Genomic DNA, 17,180 nt, shown 5'->3' with positions numbered 1-17,180 from the left:
TATGAACTCTTAAGATGATATTGATTTTGGGGTCTCCTTGGCAGTTCTGAGAAAAGAGAAGGTACTTGGCATGTTTGTGTCATCATTTCTTGCTCAAAAGAGCCCTAATTTAGAAGGGGAAACTTGCCATTCATATGTAGACAATAGGAGTCTCTATGTGGCACACATGGTTAATTGCTCAGCTACTAATTGTAAGGTTGGTGGTTCTAATCCACTCAGAGGCTCCTCAGAAGAAAGGCCTGGTGATCTACTTCTGAAAGGTCACAGCCATAAAAAAGCTTCTGGAGCACAGTTCTACTCTGCAACACATGGAGTCTCCATGACTTGGAATCAACTCAGTGGCAACTAGTATGCAACAATAAAGAATTTTACGTGCCTAGAGCTACTTTGAGAGCACTGGTGGCGTAGTGCCTAAGGCATTTGACTGCTAACCAGAAAGTTGGCAGTTCAAATCCACCAGCCACTCTGCGGGAGGAAGACTGGGCAATCAACTTCTGTAAAGCTTTACCACCTCAGAAACCCAAAGAGAGTCACTATGAGTCAGAACCGACTTGATGGCAATAAGTTTGGTTTTTGTGCATTTAGAGCTACATTTGGTAAAAACAATGGTTGTATTACAGGTTCTATCAGTGCTTTGTTGTTTTAGGCCTTTTGCTGACAAGCTCAGAGCAATTGAATAAGCTTTATTATCCTTCATCTTTCAGAAGCTATGGTGATATTTTGCATAGAATGAAGGATCTCTGCAGATACATGAACAACTTTGATAATGAAGCTCATGCAAAATATAAAAATCAAGTGGTTTATTCCACTATGTTGGTCTTCTTTAAGAATGCATTCCAGTACGTCAATAGCATACAGCCATCTCTCTTCCAAGGTTGGTTTAAGAATTTTAAAGATGTCCCCAAATTTTAAAGGTAGCCTCAGTGGGTATAGTGAGGAGAATTTAAATGTTCACTTTAACCATTGATCTTGGATCCAGCCAACTGCAGAATGATGCCAGTGGTTGGTTGGTTGGTTGGTTTTTCAGTTGTCAGTTTTTATGTTAATGCATTTTATGTTTATGCATTTACATTAAAAATTTCTATATCAAAGATCTATTTCTATATCAATGGTATTGTGACACTTAATACAGATATTAAATGTCTCTGTTTTGAAAAAGCAACAGACAAAGCAAAGTGTTGAAGTAGATTCCATAAAGAATTCACAATAGGCAAAAAAATACTTTTTGATTGTATGCATATATACATATACATATATATTCTAGGAGCGCTGGTGGTGTAGTGCCTAAGGTACTTACTTGACTGCTAACCAGAAGGCTGGTGGTTCAAACCCATTAACTACTTCTCAGAAGGAAGACTGGGCAATCTACTTCTGTGGAAAAAAAACCAAAAACCCAAGAAGGGGTCGCTATAAGTCAGATCTGACTTAACAGCAGTGAGTTTGGGTTTGTTTTTTTTTTTTGGTTTATACATTCTAGAAAGTTTGAAACCTAAAAGTAAGAAGGTGGAATCATCCACAGTCCTTTAGGATAACACGGTACATATTTGTAAATTGCCTTTTAGCCTTTTATATATTTAGAGTTTATTTGGAACTTGTAACCATAATATACATGTAGTCTTACTTTTTTGGTAATTTGATGATTCATAATGATTGTAAAATATTTGCAAATATGTAAGAACAAATACAAAGAAGGAAATAGCACTTGTAATCCACTAATGAGGGAGAATTTTAATTGGCAGTTTAGCACATATACATACAGTCTTCTTTTCTTATGTATATGTACTACTTTGTTTACCTGATTGGGATTGAACAGGATTTATTTTTAATGACCCATATTTTCAAGTGACAGTTTAGTAAACTTCCTCCTGCTATTAAACATTCTCTTCCTTGCTACATTTTAAAATATTTGGTATTTTTCCCCCATCTGTAGGTCCTAATGCCCCAAGCCAGATTCCACTCGTTCTTCTTGAGGATATATCAAATGTGTATGGTGATGTAGAAATCGACCGTAATAAACACATACATAAAAAGAGGAAACTAGCTGAGGGGAGAGAAAAAACCATGGTAATCCTTTCAGATATATTTATTTAAACATCATATGTTTATGGTTGCTAGAGATGAATTTTTGTTAAATATGGCTTTGGAAGTAAAATGATACAGCTTTGGTTTTGTAATTATAAAATATCATTTCTGTATATGTCAGAGGTTCTCATTTGGAGGCACTTTTTCCCCCCAGAGGGCATTTGGCATTCTGGAGACATGTTTGTCACAGCTGGTAGGAAAGGGTTATTGTTTTATCTAGTAGGTAGGGGCCAGGGATGCTGCTTAATGTCCTATAATGCACAGAATAAGCTCCTACAACAGAATTATCTGACCCAAAAGATCAGTAGTGCTAAGGCTGAGAAACCCTAGTATTATTTATACCTATTATGACTGAATGACATCAATTAAATTTGAAAAACAAAGCACAAGCCTAAAAACTGAATTGGACATCTAGTCTGGGCACTGTGGTGGATACTGACCTCACAGAGGAAAGTGCCAAGGTATTCAGGGTAGGAAGTAATTATACCTCAGGAGGCGATGCAGGAAGTTTTCTGAAGGAGATTAGCATATGAAATAAGCCTGGAAGGATGTAGATGGTTTCATCACTCGAAATTGGGAGGTAGATTTTGTCAAGAAGGAACACTTTGCACAAAGATGCAGCAGGCTGGAGAATGTGAAGAACCATCGCACTGTGGCAATCTAATGTAACCATCTGATGTGACCAAGCAGCAAACCTGTTCAGGACAGTAGTTTTCAGACTTTTTAAAAAAAACAGAGGAACCCTTTCTTTCAGTAAAATCTTTAGTGTAGGCCCAAAGTATAACATGAAAGTGTAGATGCTCTAGTTCAGGAGTCAGTAAACTTTCTATAAAGTGACAGATAATAAATATTTTAGGCTTTGCTGACCACACAAGTACTTGACTCTGCTGTTACAGTGCAAAAACGGCCACAGACAATACATAAACAAATGATGTGACTATGTTCCTACAAAACTTCATTTACGAAAACAGGGTTGGGTTTGGCCCACAGGTCATGCTGACTTCTGCTCCAGTTGAAATGCCCATGGGGAGCCAGGAAGCTCACCCACTTTTTGCCTCCTCTTCTCTACTCTTGGTCACCTTTCTCCCTCCCTTTCAGGCATTAAGTCATTTTACTGGACCCTGAGCATGATGAAAAATGTGGGTTAAAATAAATTGGATGGATTGGAGCAATTTCAAATGATGAAACCATCTACATCTTTCCAGACTTATTTTGTATGCTAATCTCCTTCAGAAAGGCACAGCAGTCTGAATATTTGTAAGGTTATTAACCTTTTTGGTAAACAGTGGCTAAGGCATTTGACTGACAGCCAGAAGGTTGGCAGTTCAAACCCACCAAAGGAAGACTGGGCAATCTACTTCCATAAAGATTTATTGTCTTGGAAACCCAATGGTGGTCACTATGAGTTGGAATCGACTTGAAGGCAGTGATTTGGTTTGGTAACCCAGAAAAATGCATATACAAACAATTTTGCACATAATTTCAGGGGTTGATAGCTTTGAAGCCCAACCATGAACTCTAGGTTAAGTACTCTGTGCTAACCATCCTGCTTGTCGCTGTTGTTACGTGCCATCAAGTCGGCCCCAACTCATAGCAACCCCTCCTTGGGTTTCCAAGGCAGTATCATTATGGAAGTAGGTTGCCCAACCTTCCTTCCAAGGAGTGGCTGGTGGGTTTGAACCACCAGCCTTCTGGTTAGCAGTAAAGTGCTTTAGGCACTATGCTACCAGAGCTCCTAACCATTCTGCTAGTTAGCCCTATTTACTCTTTCCTTCTTTTCTGACATTCCCAGGTTGAACTAACTTTTTTAGCTCTCCCTTCCGGTTTCTGAGGATGACTGGTTTATCTAACTACTTCACAATCAGACCACAGTCCCCTCTTCTTTCCACTCAGATAACAGATAGTACAAGCATAACTCATTTTACTGCACTTCACAGATAATGCATTTTTTACGGATTGAAGGTTTGTGACAACCCAGCACCAAGTATGTCAGCACCATTTTTCCAACAGTGTGTACTCACTTCATGTTTCTGTGTCACATTTTGATAATTCTCAAAATATCTTAAACTTTCTTATAATGATTTTACACACTTAACGTTGTCATTCTTCTTGTTAGGTGCCGTTGAGTTGTCTCCAATTAATACTGACCCTATGTACAACAGAACGAAACGATCCTTGCCATACCTGAGCCCATTGTTGCAGCCACTATGTCAGTCCATCTCGTTGAGGGCCTTCCCCTCTTTCATTGACCCTCTGCTTTACCAAGCATGATATCTTTCTTCAAGGAATGGTCCCTTCAGACAACATGACCAAAGTAGGTGAGACAAAGTCTGGCCATTCTCACTTCCAAGGAGCATTCCAGCTGCACTTCTTACAGGACAGATCTGTTAGTTCTTTTGGCAGTCTATGGTACTTTCAGTATTCTTCACCGACACCACAACTCAAAAGCATCAACTCTTCAGTCTTCCTTGTTCATTGTCCAGCTCTCACATACATATGAGGCAATTGAAAATACCATGGCTTGGGCTAGGTGCACCTTAGTCTTCAAAGAGACATCATTGGTCTTCACCAGCAGTTTTGCCCAGTGCAATACATTGTCTGATGTCTTGACTGCTGATTCCATTGGTGTTGATTGTGGAACCAAGTAGTGTGAAATTTTTGACAACTTCAGTCTTTTCTCTGTTTAATGTGATACTGCTAATTGGTCCAGTTGTGAGGATTTTCATTTTCTTTATGTTGAGATGTAAGCCAATACTGTAGACTGTAGTCTTTAATCTTCACCAGTAAGTGCTTTAAGTCATCCTCCCTTTCAACCAGCAATGTTGTGTCATCTGCATATTGCAGGTTGTTAATTAATCTTCCTCCAATCCTAATGCCACATTCTTCTTCATATAATCCACCTTCCCAGATTATTTGCCCAGCACACAGGTTGAATAAGTAAGGTGAAACGATACAACCCTGAACAACTCCCTTCCTGATTTTAAACCATGCAGTATTATCCCCTTATTCCATTCAAACGACAGCTCCTGATCTATGTACATGTTCCTCATGAGCACAATTAAGTGTTCTGGAATTCCCATTCTTCTCAGTGTTAGCCATAATTTGTTATGATCCACACAATCCAATGCTTTTGCATAGTCAGTAAGACGCAAGTAAACATCTTTCTGCTATTCTTTGCTTTCAGCCAAGATCCATCTGACGTCAGCAGTGATATCCCTCATCCCATGTCCTTTTCTGAATCCAGCTTGCATTTCTGGAATTTCTCTCTCAGTATAGTACTGCAACCATTTTGGAATTATCTTCAGTAAGATTTTACTTGCATGTGATATTAATGATACTGTTCGATAATTTCCATGTTCTGTGGGATCACTTCTCTTTGGAATGGGTACAAATATGGATCTCTTCCAGTCAGTTGGCCAGGTAGCTGTCTTCTAGATTTCTTGGCAGAGACAAGTGAGTGCCTCCAGTGCAGCATCCATTAGTTGAAACATCTCAGTAGTATTCTGTAAGTTTCTGGATCCTTTTTTTTCACCAGTTCCTTCAACTTCTTCCTTCAGTAGCATTGGTTCTTGATAATATTCTCCCTTCTAGAATAGTTCAACATCAACCAATTCTTTCTAGTACAGTAACTGTGTATTCCTTCCATCTTCTTTTGATACTTCCTATATTATTCACTGTTTTGCCCATAGAATCCTTCAGTATTGCAATTTGAAGCTTGAATTTTTTTCTTCAGTTTTTTCAGCTTGAGAAATGCTGAGCGTGTTCTTCCCTTTTGGTTTTCTAAATCCAGGTCTTTGCACATTTTGTTATAATAATTGATTTTGTCTTCTCGAGCTGCTCTTTGAAGTCTTCTGTTCAGCTCTTTTATCTTGTTATTTCTTCCATTTGCTTTGGCTACTCTCCATTCAAGGGCAAGTTTCGGAGTCTCTTCTGACATCTGTTTTGGTCTGTTCTTCCTTTCTTGTCTTTTTAATGACCTCTTGCTTTCTTCATGGATGATGTTCTTGATGTCATCCCACAGTTCATCTGGTTTTTAGTCATTGGTGTTCAAAGCATCAAATCTATTCTTTAGATGGTCTCTGTTTTCAGGAGGAATATAACCAAGGTCATATTTTTACTCTCGTGGACTTGTTTTAGTTGTCTTCAGCATCAACTTGAACTTGCATATGAGCAGTTGATGGTTTCTTTCACAGTCAGCTCCTGGCCTTTTTTGGCTGGAAATACTGAGCTTCTTCATCGCCTCTTGCCACAGTTGTAGTCAGTCTGCTTCCTGTGTACTCCATCTCGCAAAGTCCATGTGTATAGCTGCTTTTTATGTTGTTGAAAAAGATATTTGCAATGAATGAGTTGTTGGTCTTGCCAAATTCTATCATATGATCTCCAGCATTACTTCTATCACCAAGGCAATATTTTCCAGCTACCAGTGATTCTTCTTTGTTTCCAACTTTTGTATTCCAATCACCACTGATAATGAACACATCTTGATTGCACGTTTGGTCAATTTCAGACTGCAGAAGTTGGTAAAAATCTTCACTTTCCTCATCTTTGGCTATGGTAGATGGTGCATATATTTGAATAATATTGAGCAATCTACTTGCATAGAAATACCACCTCAGAAACGCAAGGAAGGGTCGCTATGAGTCAAGTTGACTCGACAGTGGTGAGTTTAGTTTTTTGTTTTTTCAGTATTAGCTGGTTTTCCTTGTAAGCATATGGATATTATCCTATCACTGACAGCATTGTGCTTCAGGATAGGCTTGAAACATTCTTTGTGACTATGAATTCCATGCCATTCCTCTTCAATTTGTTGTTCCCAGCATAGTAGATTATATGGTTTTCTGATTCAAAATGGCCAAAACTAGTCCATTTCAATTCACTAATGCCTAGGATATAAACATTTTTGCATTCCATTTCATTTTTGACAGTTTCCAATTTTCCTAGATTCATACTTTGTACATTCCATGTTCCAATTATTAATGAATATTTGCAGCTATTTCTTCTCCTTTTGAGTTGTGCCACATCAGGAAATGGAGGTCCCAAAAGCATTACTTCATGTCATTAAGGTCGTCTCTACTCTGAGGAGGCAGCTCTCTCCCAGTCGCGTTTTGAGTGCCTTCCGACCTGAGGGGCTCATCTTCTGGCACTGTATCAGACAATGTTTCAGGGATGTTCATAAAGTTTTCCAGTAATATATCAGACAGTGTTTCATTGCTGTTCATAACGTTTTCACTAGCCAGTCCTTTGAGAAGTGGATGGCCCCTTTCTTCTTCTGAGTCTGTCTTAGTCTGGAAGCTTCACTGAAACCTGTCCACCACGGGTGACCCTGCTGGTATTTGAAATACTGATGGCATAGCCTCCAGCCTCACAGCAACATGCGAGACACCACAGTATGACAAACTGACAGATGAGCAGTGCACACTTAACAGACTACAGGGGAAAAAAAAAAAATGTTATCTGCAGTTAACACTCTTGCTTCAGAGTATCCCCTCCAAGCACTTTTGCATTTCAAAAATAGTTTCCCTTTACTTTTATTTACTTTAGAAACTGCTTTGAGCTCCATACTTTCTCCACCATTTCTAGGGATTTGCCTATAAACTCTTAATCCTTTTTCAAGGGGGAATGTTTTCCAGAAGTTGCAGCATTCATGAACTTATCACTCATGCTACTATATATATAACAACAACAACAATATGAGGTAGCACAGTGCCTAAGGCACTTTGTTAACCAGAGGCTGGTGCTTCAAACCCACCAGCCACTCCTCAGAAGGAAGATGGGGCAATCTACTTCCATAGTGATACTGCCTCGGAAACCCAAGGAGGGGTCGCTATGAGTTAGGTCCAACTCATATTAATTTTCAAAGCTAAATTCAGAAGAATTTACTATATTAAGGATAATATCCTTTGATATTAATAATCATAATTGGCAGCAGTAAGCATAATAATTTTCCAGTATATGACTATATTTATAACTTTGAATTAATTGTATTTTTCACATTCTTCAAGCAGAGTTCAGATGATGAAGACTGTTCCGCAAAAGGAAGGAATCGTCACATTGTAGTCAATAAAGCAGAACTTGCTAATTCAATTGAAGTGTTAGAAAGCTTTAAGTTGGCCAGGGAGAGCTGGGAGTTGCTGTATTCCCTAGAATTCCTTGACAAGGGTAAGAATGTGCTTGTTGTATTGGTGCTATTTAATTTTTTTATATATAAAATCATTACAATGCTATGCTCCTTGAAATATCAAGACACTGATAACTAATTATAGTAATTCACACATTTCATAGAATTCTTTTTTGAGCAGGATACCTAATCAGTTATTAATATTCAAGTAACTATTTACTCCTATTCTTAGGGCATATTATAATGGAGTTTGAGGGAGATTTTTTTGGTCATAGTATCACCCAGTTCTAACCGGGTGAAATTAAGACAACATTTTATTCTGGGCAAAGCAAAATATTTTAAAAGATAAAGAAGGTAATACACGAAAAGCACTTTGAATAGCTGTTGGTACATGGTAAACATTGGTGCCTAAGAAAAATATTGTTTGTGTATTACTGATAAATGTTATGTTCTAACTTTCTAATTGAAATTCTAGAATATAATTTTAGAAGTCAAAGTTTAAAATTACCATATATATTTTGGTAGTTTTCTCTTTGTTATTTTTCTCCCTTGCTGGGTTTGTTATCTTGCTCTGTATTTCTGTGTTGCATATTTTTGGTACATTTGTTTCTGAATCCTTGCTCAGAATTTACAAGAATTTGTTTGGCATGGAAGACAGATACTTGGCTGTGGTTAAGAATCTTCCTCACTGACATGATCATCTATCAGGTAAAATAATATGTACCTCAAGTGTCTGTATCAGAATCATTATTGTTCTGACCAACTTTAACATGCAGACTGTGCTGTGTTCCCTCTGTAAACTAAAACATGCTTGTTTAGAAAGGTTGTTTTTAATGGCTGAAGGGTTATGGTTCACTGCCATCTCAAAATAACTTCAAAGTGACACTTTCAGCTTGTCCACTTATACCCAGCTGTAAGATTTTTTCAGTTTTCATAAAAGATGAGTACTTCTTACTCCTTCTCTCTCCTCTAGAGGAATTCTTCTGCCTTGCTGTACTATACTTGAGCTGCTTAAACCTAGAATGGAGAGAGAGGGTAGATAATTCATTGAGATAGAGAGTTTCCAGCCTACAGTATTGAAATGGATGGGTTGCTGCTTACATCTCTCAGAGAAGAGAAGTTGTACTAGTAGTAAAAGATTTCTAAAGAAGTAATACATCCAAAATGTACTTTATCAAAGAACTGTGTTACTTTGTTTAGTCTTAAGAATTAAGAGCATACTTACACAATGGGACATAGAACTTCCATCTAGCTTTAATTAGTTTAATTCTATTCCTACGTCTCCTTTCTCATCTTGGATGATCAAACAGTGGTACCTTGTATGTAGTGACTTGTTAGTTGCTCAGTTAACCTCCTTGCTGTATTGTCTTTCTAAGGGTCAATATAAAAAGGCAATAGCCAGCTTGCATCATTTAGCGGCTCTCCAGGGATCACTCCCTCAGCCACAGATCACTGGACAGGGGACCCTCGAACATCAGAGAGCGCTCATCCAGCTAGCAACTTGCCACTTTGCTCTCGGGGAGTACAGAGTAAGTACTGCAGGGCATGCATAGGAACTTTAGAGCATTTGCCTACTCTAGGGGCTTTCTTCCTTTTCTAGAATGGCTTTTTAATTCAGTACATGTTTACTTGAAATTTGATCTGGCTCCTTAGATCTACTAATCTAATCTACTGATCAGCTAATCTGCTAATGACAATCTTGATGATTTTGTTTCATTTTCTCTTTACTGTAACTTTAATACTTTTCAAACTTCTGGTCATTGTACCATTTTGTTGGAAGATTTTTTTTATTTTTTTTTTTTTAGTTTCTTGTCTATAATCCTTTTAAAGTGGAATCAGTTTTCTTGTACTTAGAAAGAAGAGGCCATTACTAAGTGGGAAATGGAGGAGGATTCAGATTCAATTTAGCTTACTCAGACCTCAAATTTTCCTTTTATAAATGGTGCTGCTACCCTATACCTCATAGGAGTGTTATAGAAGCAGATTTATATATGGGTCTCTTTCTCCATCAGATTGTGAGCCCCTCCTACTATAGATGGGGACCATAATACAGGATGTGAATCCCTCACAGCATCTGGTAGATAATATGCACAGAATGGATACTTAATATGCATTTGAAATCAATTAAAATGATGCACTATATATATATATATATTATATATATTATATATATTTAAGGTCACAACATAACACGCAAACTATGATTTTTTTTCTCATCTCTATATGGTAAGTTGATCACTTTATGATTAAAACCCCTAAATTAATGAAGTTGTTGAAACTTAAAATCCTGAAGTATGATTCATAATTTGCCATGATAATTTTTAGAAAGAAACAGTTGGAGAGTATGTGCAGTATGTGCATTTAAAATTGAAAACATTTTTCTACCATCATTTGTAATTATAAGATACCTTATAATTCTAAGTTTCAAATTAAGTCATTCTGAGACTGAAAAGAAGAGCATATCATCCCGCACACAGATTTACATGAATCATGTAAGCTTAGAAGCTATACAGGGCATTCTTGTTGTAAATTAAACTCAGATGTAATTAAGCTAGGCAAATTCATTCTCTTTGAGAGCTTCAGTTAACAACCTCTGAGCTGAGCACTCTTAGGTCTCCATCTGTAGTGCCTCATTTAATTGATTTCTGAATATTCAGCAGCCTGTCTTCAGCGCCAACTCAACATATCCAGGTGTGAGTTTCTTTAGTTCCACAGCCCTTAGACACAGAATTCTCAAGTCATGGTTGACTTACTCTAGCTAATCATTTATTTACTCCTTTTTCTCATCCTTATAGTGTATAGTTAATCTCTTCGGTGTATTAACTTTTTTCCATTGCCACCACCCTAATCCATGCCTTTTAAATTGGGCTTTTCCACCTATCATCTTTTTTTCAACCTAGTCTATAAATTATGGCCAGTGCTTTCATTGTTTCACTAAATTTAAGTATTGGCTTTCTAGGTGCCTGGTGTCGAACCAGGTCTTGGGGTGGGGCATACAAACAGGGTGTGGAGAAGACAAGATTGCTGTATTTACGGTTGTAGAATTTTATTGGAAAAGTAAGTACATTTATATAGGACAGTTTAAAATCAGATATTAAGTGGTATGCCTCAGGTTTTCATCAGGGTCCACATAGTCAAGGAAAGATACACAGAAAAAATTGGCTAGAGGTGGACATTGAATGATTGTTGTACATTTCTGGCCACATCATTTACCTACTAGCTGTGTGACTTTAGACAAGTGAACTTGCCAGGACTGTCTAGCTCTGGAGTTCAAGTTCTTAACTAATAACCTTGCTGTTTCTCTACACTGGGACTTCACAAGCCAAGGTTGCTTATTGCCAACTCTGAGCACATCTTCTCTTTACCTTGGTGTGCCATGCAAATATTATTTTCTGGGAGTGTCAAGACGTGAAAAAGCTTGAGAAGTGCAAATATAAAACTCCACCTCTTGATCTGTAAAGTGGGGATAATAAGAAGGTTGTATCTGACACACAGAAAATGTTCACTGAATAGACTCTTATTATTATGACTAAGTTTTGAATAAGTAGACAGAAGTCAAACAGCAGTGCCTTACTTTATGTAGATCAAAACCAGCCTACTCAGTGTGGCATGCAGTGCCTCTAATAAACCAGCATGGCCTCTGTCCAGTTTCATATGTCTGTATTTCTGAAACCAAACCTTCCTTTTCCACAAATGAATCACCTAACACCAATACAGAGCCCTTCCCTACATCTTCCTCTCCTTTCCACATTCCAAATCCTTCTGCCCTTTAAGGCTTAGATCAGGGTAACCTTCCTTCCTAAAACTTTTCCTGGTAATTTTGACTGTGTGTATTTCCACTTCGTCTTAAATTACACTCTACATCATACCATTTCATCCTGATTTTGTTTACTTTGATTTTCAATGAGTTAGTATAAATATCTTAAGGCAGAGACATACTTCTTTGGGATGCCATTATACTGTTAAATACCTTGGTAGACGTTTAGTTCTTGATTAATTATGTGATTAATTTTTAAATTTTGTTTTTTTGATCTTTTAACAGCCAAAAAAAAAGGAAGACTTATTATTCTCTGGAAGGACTATACAGATTTAGTCTTACTATCACTTTTTCTGCATTCACTGTTGAGCAAACAGTAGTGATCACATAAAGAATGTGTGGTCTTGAGGCAGAGCTACAGACCTCAATAGACAGATGTTGTCCAGTATTTATGTTGCATTTATATGTTGCAACCATGTTGGTTTTATATTTAGTTTGATTTCAGTTTCTGAAAAACTTCAGGTTAGTTCCTTTTGGTCTTACCTTGTTCAGATGATGTGTGAAAAAGTCCTTGATCTGATGTGCTACATGGTACTTCCCATTCAAGACGGAGGCAAATCACAGGAAGAACCATCAAAAGTAAAGCCCAAATTTAGAAAAGGTACAGTGACAAGTTTTATTTCTATTTTGACAAAGTTGTTTTGGGACCCAAGACTGGGAAATATTTTATAGTTCCCGATAATGCTATTATGATTTTCAGGGCTTAATAAATTGTATAAAAATTCATCCCTTGCCAAGTATTTTCTTGGCTCTAGTTTGATAAACAGCTATATGTGTGTTTCATTTGGAGTTCTCTTCATTTCCTGAGTTTTTTTATCCCATTGAAGATTATCTGTGAACTTCTTTTCCTGTCTTTTACCAATTCTAGGAAAACTTTTAGATAATTAGATAAAAGTATCTCCAACTTTCTCTGTTCCTCTCAGGCCCTTCTCTCTGCTGTGCATGCCTTCTCTCAGCCATGCAGGCTTCATCACAGCCTCCTCAGGACAGGCCTCCTGGGAGTCCCTCAGGACAGGTTTCCTAACAGCCTCCTCAGGACAGGTCTCCTCTGAACCCCTCATGATAGGCTTCCTCTCTGCCTTCAGCCATCTTGCTTTTGGCCTCTCCACTTTTAACTGACCTGCCTCAGAGCACTGTAGCAGTTTTGTTCAGCTCTCTTAACTGCAGCTTTCTGCCATCACCACTGACTGCCACAGGGCCCATTCCGGCCCTATCTGTGCTGGATCTACCACAGGGCCACTCACCTTCTTCAGTGTTACAGCCCTTGACCTGTGTTACAGCTCTTTTAGGAGGTTCCTTGCCTCGTTTCACTGCTTCTTCTCTCTTCATGCCTTTTCTCCTTTCTGCTGCTGCTTTTTTCTTTCAGTCTGCCAACTTTTGTGAGGTTGGCTGCATATATAAGCAAATTCCTGGTCAATTTCTAGGTATGATCCTCCCACTGTGGCCACAGACTGACCAATCCCAGCTTGGTGTAAGCCATGACTTCATTTGCATAGTAGGCTATTGTCACATCATTTGCATAAGCATATTGACCTGCAGGGTACAGAAAACAGACCAATAAAAGGACAAGCTGCAGCACAGGGCCAGATAAAAAATATCAAACCATTTGTTTATTTATAGCTTACCAAGGAAATGTCATTTATCCTGGACAAAAGTATTGAACCCTCTAGGATAGAAAATTAGGGCAATGGTAACTCCTTGGGGCTTAGGGGCAAAACCTCTCAAGCTGTGTTTCCAAAGAAACACACATAAAGGAACTCATTTCACCTCACTTCCCAGTTCATTTTATGAAGCCAACATAACCCTGATAGCAAAACCAAACAAGTGCATTCATTACAAGAAAAGAAAATTAAAGACCAGTATACTGGATTCAGAAGAGGACATGGAATGAAGGATATCATTGCTGATGTCAGATGGATCTTGGCTGAAAGCAAAACATACTAGAAAGATGTTTACTTGTGTTTTATTGACTATGCAAAAGCATTCAGTTGTGTACGTCATAACAAATTATGGATAACATTGAGAACAATGGGAATTCCAGAACCCTTAATTGTGCTCATGAGGAACCTGTACGTAGACCAGGAGGCTGTCAAACAGAACACGGGTATACTACATGGTTTAAAATCAGGAAGGGAGTGTGTCAGGGTTGTATCCTTTCACCATACTTACTTAATTTGTATGCTAAGCAAATAATCTGAGAAGCTGGACTGTATGAAAAAGAGCATGACATCAGGATTGGAGGAAGACTCATTAACAACCTGAGTTATGCAGACGACACACTTTTGCTTGCTATAAGTGAAGATGACTTGAAGCACTTACTGTTGAAGACTAAAGACTACAGTCTGCAGTATGCATTACACCTCAGCATAAAAAAAATGAAAATCCTCAAAACTGGACCAATAAGCAGCATCACGATAAAAGGAAAAAAAAGTGAAGTTGCCAAAGATTTCATATTACTTGGTTCCACAATCAACACCAATGGAAGCAGCAGTCAAAAAATCAGATAACGTATTGTATTGGGCAGATCTGTGAAAGACCTCTTAAAGTGCTGAAGAGCAAAGATGTCTATTTGAAGAGTAAGGTGCACCTAACCCAAGCCTTGATATTTTCAGTCACCTCATATGCATGTGAAAGCTGGACACTGAATAAAGAAGACTGAAGAAGAGTTGACGCTTTTGAGTTGTGGTGTTGGCAAAGAATACTGAAAGTCCCATGGACTGCTAGAAGAAATAACAAATCAGTCCTGGAGGAAGTGCAGCCAGAATGCTTCTTGGAAGCAAGAATGGTCAGACTTTGTCCCACCTACTTTGGTCACTTTGTAAGAAGGGATCATTCCCTGGAGAAGGATATCATGCTTGGTAAAGTGGAGGATCAACGTAAAGGAGGAAGGCCCACAACAGGATGGATTGACACAGTGGCTGCAATCATAGGCTCAGAATATAGCAAGGATTGTGAGGCTGGCACAGGACTGGGCAGTGTTTCATTCTGTTGTACATAGGGTCACTGTGAGTCGGAGCCAACTTGATGGCCCCTAAAAACAGCATCTATCACCAACATTGATACTAAAATCCTTAACAAAATATTGTTGTTGTTGTTATGTGCCGTCGAGTCGGACCCAACTCACAGCGACCCCTCCTTGGGTTTCCGAGGCAGTATCACTATGGAAGTAGATTGCCCCATCTTCCTTCCGAGGAGTGGCTGGTGGGTTTGAACCGCCAGCCTTCTGGTTAGCAGTCAAGTGCCTTAGGAACTATGCTAATAACAAAATATTAGTAAATCAAATACAGCTATATATAAAATGACTAATAAAATCTGACCAAATATCTCAGGAATGAAGGGTGATTTAACATAGAAACATCAATCAATGTAATTTATCACATTAGAAGATTCAAGGAGAAAATCATGATTGTCTTAATAGATAAAGACAAAATTCAACACCTATTTGTGATTTTAAAAACCTTATATCATTTGGAAATAGAAGAAAACTTCCTCAGCATCATAGTTAAAACAAACAAACATACAAAAAAACAAATTCACTGCTGTCAAGTCGGACCCGACTCATAGCAACCCCTCCTTGGGTTTCTGAGGCGTTATCACTGTGGAAGTAGATTGCCCAGACTTCTTTCTGAGGAGTGGTGTGGGTTTGAACCACCAGCCTTCTGGTTAGCAGTCAAATGCCTTAGGCTGTATGCTACCAGTTACCTGGGGAATATTGAATAGTTCCTTCCTTAAGCTCAGGAACAGTGCAAGAGTACCTGTTCTCACTGCTTCTGCTCAACATGCTGGTGATCCTAGTGATACAGTAAGACAAAAGAAAAAGGAATAAAGGCATAAAAATTGAAAAATACTGTCTTTATTCACAGATGACATAAACTAATAAATTTTCTGACTGAAATTCAAAATCACTATATAAAACATATATATAGCAATCAGTACTTAGAAAGTTTTTAAAATTTTTTAAATACCATTTATATTAACAATAAGAAAATAAAATACATAGGGTTAAATTTAATAAAAAGTGTGTACAACCTCTGCATTGAATATTGTAAAACATTGCTGAGAGAAATTAAAGAAAACCTAAAGAAAAAAAGTGAAAAGCTTTATCATGCGTGTGGATCAAAAGACTCAGTATCATTAAGATGCCAACTCTTCCTATTCATTGCTATTCCACTGAAAATTCCAGCAGGATTTTTTTTTTGTAGAAATTAACAAGTTGATTCTAAAATTTATATGGAAAAATGCAAATGATCTGGAATAGTCAAAACAGTTTTGAAAAAGTTGAACAAAGTTGGAGGAGTTAATTACCTGATAGCAACACTTAATACAGTAAGCAAGATGCTGTAATAATATTGGCATAAGAATGCAAACTCCTATCACTGGGTACAGAGGCTTAGCACCATAGTCTCAGGGGACACTAAGTTCAATTGATATAACATAGTCCACAAAGACGGTGTTTGCATCCTACTTCGGTGAGTCATGATTGGGATCTTAAAAGCTTGTGAATGGCCATCTAAGCCGTAAATATTGGTCTCTCCTCATCTGGAGCAGAGAAGAGTGAAGAAAATCAAACACGCAGGAAAGAGTCCGAAGGATTGATGGAGTGTGTGAACCTCGGCCTCCACTACCCTGAGACCAGAAGGACTAGCTAGTGCTCAGCCACCACTACTTCTGACCACTCTGAAAGGGCTCACAGTAAGAGGTCCCAAATAGAGTAGAAGAAAATGTGGAACAAAACTCAATATCATTAAAAAAAAGACCAGGTTTACTGATCCCCGAAGGCTATGGACCATAGACACCCTTCAAGCTAGGAACTATACTTAATCCCTGTGACTCAAATGGAAGTCAAACAATAGAAAGACCTATAAAGTGAACAATAATATTGGGGGGGGGGGCACTCATTGCAACAGTCAATCATATGAGATCAAGAGGACAGCATTTGCCCAGGAATAGAGCTAAGAAGGTGGGAGAAGATGAGAAGGAAGACTAAAGGTAAGGGGTGGGTGTAGGGCAAAAGTGGGAAGAATGCTGTTACAGTGTGGGGATTGCATTAAATGTCACACAACAGATTGTATATGGATTATTGAATGACAAACCAATTTGCTCTGTAAACTTTCACCCAAATCACAATTAAAAAAAAAATATATATATATATATATATATATA

The 17,180-nt window shown here is 38.1% G+C and overlaps 1 protein-coding gene across 1 annotated transcript in view; it reads left to right on the top strand.

Moving 5' to 3' along the window:
• The window catches only part of INTS10 (integrator complex subunit 10), a 53,824-nt gene that overhangs the window by 17,832 nt on the left and 18,812 nt on the right, over positions 1 to 17,180 (top strand). Inside the window, exons 8-13 of the mRNA XM_042783666.1 lie at positions 705 to 874; positions 1,931 to 2,064; positions 8,085 to 8,241; positions 8,826 to 8,908; positions 9,577 to 9,729; positions 12,510 to 12,618. Coding sequence (XP_042639600.1) covers positions 705 to 874; positions 1,931 to 2,064; positions 8,085 to 8,241; positions 8,826 to 8,908; positions 9,577 to 9,729; positions 12,510 to 12,618 — 806 coding nt within the window. The remainder of the gene's footprint in view (positions 1 to 704; positions 875 to 1,930; positions 2,065 to 8,084; positions 8,242 to 8,825; positions 8,909 to 9,576; positions 9,730 to 12,509; positions 12,619 to 17,180) is intronic.

This window comes from Orycteropus afer, unplaced genomic scaffold (genome assembly GCF_000298275.1).
Source record: "Orycteropus afer afer isolate SDZICR_OR568_19922 unplaced genomic scaffold, OryAfe1.0 scaffold00024, whole genome shotgun sequence".
NCBI classification, from domain to species: domain Eukaryota; kingdom Metazoa; phylum Chordata; class Mammalia; order Tubulidentata; family Orycteropodidae; genus Orycteropus; species Orycteropus afer.
This window is presented reverse-complemented; position numbering and strand designations above follow the sequence as displayed.